Source organism: Pelophylax lessonae (genome assembly GCF_965119305.1).
Source record: "Pelophylax lessonae genome assembly, chromosome: 2".
Taxonomy (NCBI): domain Eukaryota; kingdom Metazoa; phylum Chordata; class Amphibia; order Anura; family Ranidae; genus Pelophylax; species Pelophylax lessonae.
In genome coordinates, this window is record NC_138769.1 from 603712834 (window position 1) to 603719829 (window position 6996).

A 6996-nucleotide genomic window follows, 5' to 3' on the forward strand; every position below is an offset into this window, starting at 1 on the left:
CCTAAGGATAACTAGGAGGGGGTCCCCGAGGGGATGAGCCCACCCAGGGCAGAGCAGGGTCAAGAAGCGTTCTCTATCCGTTTTATCTATGTGAAAGAACTGGGACAACTGAGCTGCCAGATAGTACAGATTAAAATCCGGCAGGGCCAATCCCCCTAGATTTGTAGGATTCTTGAGTTTGCGCCAGGAGATCTTGTGCCGGTTAGCACCCCAAACAAAGGTCTTGAGGAGTGATTCCATCTGCTTAAACAGCTTGAGTGGCAGGTAAGTAGGAGAGTGCCATACAACATAGAGAATTTTGGGAAGAAGAATCATTTTAATTAAATTGACTCTACCCATCACTCCCAGAGGTAATTTGGACCATACTTGAATTTTCGCCTTAAGCAGAGGGAACAAGGGTTGAACGTTATCCGGGACATAATCTGCTGAGTTAGCTGTCACTTGAATCCCTAAGTATTTAATGCGGGATACACATTGTAAGGCCGGGTTTACGGGGGCGATCGCCTGCGGGCTCTCGTCAAGCGGGAGAATTTGTGACTTATCCCAGTTTATCTGAAAACCGGAGAATCGTCCGTACCGTTCAATTAAAGAAAGGGCCGTGAGTAGGGATTCTCGAGAGTCTTCCAAATATAACAAAGTGTCATCCGCATACATGCTGATCTTCTCCTCCAGCGGTCCCTTACGTAGGCCACGAATCCCGGGATGTGCTCTAATGGCCATCGCCAGGGGTTCCGCGGCCAGGGCATACAGCAGGGGTGAGAGGGGGCACCCCTGTCGAGTGCCACGGGATAAAGGGAAGGCGGTCGACTGCCAGCCGTTTGCCAGGACCCTAGCTACCGGGGCGCTATATAGAAGTTTGACCCACTTAATAAAATTAGGTCCAAAGCCGTATCGGTCCAGGCAGGTCCATAGAAATGGCCACTCTACCGAGTCGAACGCTTTAGCCGTGTCCAATGAGACCACCACCCTGCCACCCATTCCGTCGTGTTGTGCCTGGAGATTCATGAATAGCCGGCGAAGGTTAAATGAGGTGTTCCTCCCAGGCATGAACCCGGCCTGGTCCGAGTGTATGAGTGAAAGGATCACCTTGTTAAGACGGAGGGATAAAATTTTCGCAAGGATTTTAGTGTCTACTGGGAGCAAAGAGATGGGACGGTAAGACTCTGGGGCGTGTACGTCCTTGCCCGGCTTGGGGATGAGCACAATCAGCGCCTCCCGCATAGAAGGGGGTAGGGTTGCATCTTTGAATAGAGATTGAAACAAAGCCAATAATTTAGGAGAAAGGAGTTCCGAATATTGGGAGAAGAATTCAATCGGGAGGCCGTCTAGGCCGGGGGCCTTAGATCTAGGGAACTTGGACACGGCTGCTGCAATCTCCTCCACAGAGATGGGTGCCTCGAGGGTCGCCAACTGGTCGGGTGTCAAAGTGGGAAAGTCAATAGAGTCCAGAAAGTCATGCATGTCAGTGCAGTCAGCGGGGGCCCTAGAGGTGTAAAGTGTACTAAAAAATGATCGGAAACACTGTGTCACCGCAGCAGGATCAGTGATCTCATTACCCAGGTCATCCTTTAAAGTAATAACTACCGGGGGCCTATCCTCACAATGGACTAAATATGCGAGGAGTTTCCCCGCCCGCTCTCCATGTGCAAACAGATTCTGCTTCTGAAAAAACATCTTAGATTTCGCCTTCTCATATTCAAGTTGGGAAAGGACTTTAGAGGTCAATTTATACTGGGATTCATGTGTCGGAGTCGGGTCCGCCATAAAGGCCTGTTCAGCTTCAATTAGATTTGTCGTTGCCCTGGAGATCTCCTCAGCAGCCCGCGCTCTAACAGCTTTGATTTTGGAAATCATAGTGGATCTGGCGAACAGTTTAAATGCCTCCCACACTGCAGCCGGGGAGGCAGTGCCCTCATTATCAGAGAAGAATTGTGTCCAGGTCCCCTCAATGTCGTTCCCATCAGACACCAAGGGGAGCCAGGCGGGATTCAGGCGCCAGGCCGGGGGAGGTCTATTGCAGGGCAAGGACAACAGTATCCAATAAGGGCAGTGATCAGACAGAGTCCGTGGGGCGAAGCCTGCCGCCAGTAACCTGGGGAGCAGGGTTCGAGACAGCAATATCAGATCAATGCGTGACATAGAATGGTGTGCAGCCGAAAAACAGGAGTACGCGCGCTGAGCGGGGTATTTGCTGCGCCAAGAGTCGGCCAAACCAAAGCTCTCCAACAATCGGGAGAACCTGGTCGGGGACGACCCCGGCGGCGCCTGGGAGGCGCCACCGGATCTATCCAGACCCGAGTCCATCACATTGTTAAAGTCACCCAGCCAGATCACCGGGGCCCCCGGGCATTGTGCCATAAACGCCAGTCCCTCCATAATAATCACAGCAGAGTAAGGGGGGGGCACATAGAAAGCCATCAGCAGCATCAATTCCCCATAGACTGACGTTTTGAGAAAGACATATCTACCCATTGGGTCAACCTGAGATCCTAGGAGCTGGAAATGTACCGATTTGGCCACCAGAAGCGCCACACCCCTGGAGTGCGAGCTATAAGCAGAGTGCTGCACCCAGCCAACCCAGGGCCGTTTGAGAGACTGTTGTACTCGGCCCTCCAAATGTGTCTCCACCAGAACTATAATATCAGCCCGTACACGGCGTAAAACATTAAAGACAGCCGTCCGTTTAATCTTATCGCGCATACCCCTGACATTCCACGTCAACAACTTCAATGCGGCCATGGCAGGGGTAATACGGAGCGTGGAGCGGAGGCTCCCAGGATCTCAGGCAATAAGGCCACAGAACTAACAAGTCCACGGTCATACACTAGCAGTAACAAATGGCAGCAAAAGAGCAGATAGTTATTACTTGAGGTCAATGTGCATAGAACAGAAACAGTATAGAGATTGTACCAAATATAAACTGTAAACAATGGTAATACCCCAATCCCCCCTCCCTGCCCTGCACCAACCCCAACTTGTGCGGGCATGTTCCCAAACAAGTGCCTCAACCAGAACAGGCCCACATGCGACTGGTAAAGAGCAAGATCAGGAGGCCAGGGACCCCCAGGGTAGTCAGCAAAAATACAGCAAAATACAATTAGGACAAGCAAGGGGGCCCGGGGGCCCAGGTCCAGCAGAAGTCGCAGGGGGCAACAGGGGAGTTGGGCACAAACACACGCCTTAGCGGGTGTAGGGGGCGAAAACCAACAGGTGTATCGCTGGGTAGCAAAGCCTATGGGCAGGTGGAAATCCATAGGAAGAGAACAGAAAAATCAGTTCCATCTGTGGAGCTAGGGCGCTCCGCCGGTCAAACACAGGATCAGTAGTGCAGGGAAATGAGGGGGGAGGGGGGGGGGGAAGGGGGATGTAAAGTCTTGAGTTCCGCAGGATCTACAAAACCCCCCTCCACCCCTGCAGCAGCTTAAGGTATAGGCAATCAGGGAGAAAGTATCATGAAGTCGCCAGGGCAAGGTGGTCAGGCTCTAGCTTCTAGTCCTTCTAACCAGGAGATGGCGGCTTCCGGATCCTCAAAGAAGTGGGCTCGGTCCTCACCCTCCACTCTAAGACGGGCCGGATACAACATAGAGTATTTGATATTCTTGATACGCAGCCTGCGTTTGACCTCCAAAAAGCTCTTGCGGCGCCTCTGGACCTCAGCAGAGAAGTCGGGGAAAATCGCTATTTTGTGATTTCCAAATGGAATGTTCCCCTTAACTCTGGCCAGGCGTAATATGGCATCTCTGTCCCGATAGTTCAGGAATTTAGCGATGAACGTGCGGGGGGGTGCACCCTGAGGGGGGGGACGCCCTGAGAGGTGATGTGCATGTTCCACAACAAAAGTGGGTGAAAAGGATTCTCTGCCATATGTCTGAGTGAGCAATTGTTCCAAATAGGATGAGGGGTCTGCACCTTCAGAGCCCTCCGGGAGGCCGATGAACCGCAGGTTACAGCGGCGCAGCCTATTCTCCATGTCATCTTGTTTTTGGAGGATAAGGTGTACTTGTTGCTGCAGCCTGTCTGAGGAGCTTTGCAATGGGGGGAGGGAGTCTTCCACCTCGCTAATTCTGTGTTCAGCCTCACCAACTCTGTCCCTTAGCTTCTGCATATCCTGACGCATCAAAGATATATCTACCTTCACCTCCTCGATTTTAGTTGTCAGCATGGTCTGGCAAGTGGCAATCGCTTCCAAAACCTTGGATGTAGCAGGGCTCTCAGGCTCCTCCACCACAAGCGACGGGCCGGCGCCATCTTGGATCGGGGCCTCCTTCTCCAGCCTCCGGAATGCAGCCAGTTTTGCCGCAGCTTCAGAGCCTTTCTTCGGCGGAGACATGCGGAGGTCAGTGCCGCGGGTGTGCGGGAGGTGAAGGAAGGATTATCGTGCCCGGAGGGCTGCAGGATTAGCGGTAGAGGATATCGGTCCGGCGGAGCTCCTCTCACACACGTCCTCTCACATGCTGCGCCAGGCCACGCCCCCACAATGCTCATACTTATACTTTGATCCTACACTAGTCCACTTTCCCTGAAGATAACTAGGCAACTTTGCTACAATAGGATTTACGCCCTGAGCAGTGTCTAAATAGCTAAGACCTGGTAAACTAGGATCTAACTTAGCAATTTCAAGTTCATGAAGGAGGTCACCTAACTCTCTAAGCTTATGATTGTCGTTAACAGAGATTTTAGGAAAGTCGTTTAGTCTCTGGAATAAGGCAGATTCAATGACTTCGGGGCTCCCATAGTCTTGTTCTAGACGTTCCCAGGCAGCATCAAGGCCTGCTTTAAAGTTATAAATGTAGACAGATTTAAGTCTCTTTACTTGTTCTGAAGATTGATGCCCCAACCACTTTATTAGTAAGTCAAGTTCTGCTTGAGGATCAATGTCCAAGTTCTTGGTTACCGCCTTAAATGTAGATCTCCAACTCCTGTAGTTCTCTGGGCGGTCATCAAATCCAGACAGTCCAGTTGTAATCAACTCTCGTCGAATCATATACTTGCTGAACTCTGCAATGTCAGTGCTTTCAGTTTTTATAGCCACAGGGTCTACTGATGGTGCGCCGTCTTGGACCATGGTTGGTATCTGATGTTGGCTGGTAGGTAGAGAGAAAGGTGTTGCAGATGGGTTTAATTTAGGTAAGGGTCTGTCGACTGAAGGTCTCTGAGCATTTGAAGTCAAAGAGAGCTGTATCAAAGGGGGTATAGAGTTCATTCTGTAGTCTTCTGCTGTGCCCTTGTAATCTCTATGCACATAGGGTTGTGGTGGCACATGAGCTGCGTAGGTTGATTCACTTGATTTTGTGACGTGCGGTAGTTGTGGAGGGTCTCTGTTAGTAGGTGTGTCTAGTTGACCAGCTTGCTTTGGCGACACATTGCCTTCTGATCCACTTGCTGGATGATTATGAGAAGAATATCCAACTGTAGGTGGGACTGTATTGTCGTGGTTCTGAGTTAGGACAAACTGTAGGGTCCTTTCAACAGGGTCTTGACAAGCAGGCAAGCTGGTACAAGCTGCTCCTTCTTCTTCCAATAGGGCTTGTTCCAAGACAGATAACTCTGCTAAAGCTACTTCCTTTTCTCTGTTCTTCTGAAGAATTTCTAGCTGAGCCTCTGTTTCTGCTTGAATGCGTTTAACTTCTGCTTTGAAGGCTGCTTCTTTTTCAGAGCAGGCGGCTTGAACCTGGGCTACTGCAACCTTTTGGCGAGCTTTGAGTATTTGGTCGCTCAGTATTGACCTTATAGAGCAGGACCGCAATGACTTAGAAGAAGATTTATGATATGAGCGGGCAGACCTAGAAGATTTTCCTGAGTGTCTGGAAGAAGCAGAGTTACAGGATGTAGTCTCATGTATCTGTGCCAATCTCCCTTCTATCTGTGCCTTTGCTTCAAGATATGTGCTATGCCTCTGCTGGTCAGTAGAAGTAAAGTCCTTTAATTCCAATGCAGCTTCCTCTATGTTGGAATGTGACAATAGAGAATAGTACTTCTCAGAAAGTCTTTTATAATTCTCAAATGCCTTCTTAACCCTTGAGAGAGCAGTGTTCAATTTCTCAGAATTGTTGCTAGTTTCATTAGTGGCTGTTATACAACTTAAAGTCTTTTCCCATAATGCAGTCAGGTTACTAGATGTTTCTTCCTTACTTGCTTCATAAACCTCCCTTGCCTTCAAGGATGGGTGAGGGGCTCTGACAGGACGAGCAGAATGAAGTAAGGAGTCTGCTTTATCTTGACTAAATGCAGGTAATTCTGTGAGATCTCTGTCAGACATAATAAGTACTGTATTTCTGGTGTCTTGTTAGAAATCTGCCAGAGCTCAGCTCTGTAAGTAGTGACTTCTGTTATTAAGCAGGCTGGCTGAGGTGCTGGGTATTTGATACAATAGCTAGCTATTGCTGGAACTAGTTCAAACTGGATCACCTCAGAAGGCTGTAACAGTAATGAAGCATTCAGTAGGTGGCTGGTTTCATATGCAGAGTAATGCTTCTGGTGACTCACAGACAAGTGTGGTACTTACTGTTCTGAAGCTGCAGAGTCTTGGAAATTTACTTTTCTTAAGCTGCAGAGATACCTGTGATGAATTCTTCATGTAAATTTACTGTCTGAAGCTGTGTATTCCTGTAAATTTACTCTCTGAAGCTGTGTACTCCAATAAATTTACTGTTCTGTCTCAGCATCGATTGTACCTGTGACCTTCTTGTAGACCCCCAGTCTGTAAATGTGTGCAGCAGGTTGAATGATGGCTTTAACAGATAGTTTACTCAATGAATAAAGACTCCAGAGGTGTTCTCCAATGCTTCTTTATGCTTCAAGTTAGCAAAGGCATAAACATAGAGACTTTTCCATAGGTAAATTTACAATGAAGTTACACAGCTTCCACACTCTGCAGTCTCCTCATAACAACTAAACAAAATGGTAGATACAGCAGGAAAATGGAGATGGGAGAAACCATCAAGCCAGAAACAGCAGGGGTGCAAGGAAGATACCAATAACATAGCATAACATAAC

The 6996-nt window shown here is 49.0% G+C and overlaps 1 protein-coding gene across 1 annotated transcript in view; it reads right to left on the bottom strand.

The window, feature by feature from the left end:
* The window catches only part of LOC309548207 (uncharacterized protein), a gene marked incomplete at both ends in the record, with an annotated part of 46581 nt that extends 40322 nt beyond the window's left edge, over window positions 1-6259 (bottom strand). Inside the window, one exon of the mRNA XM_082248161.1 lies at window positions 4721-6259. Within this exon, the coding sequence (XP_082104287.1) occupies window positions 4721-6259 (1539 nt within the window). The remainder of the gene's footprint in view (window positions 1-4720) is intronic.
* Between the last annotated feature and the right edge of the window lie 737 nt (window positions 6260-6996).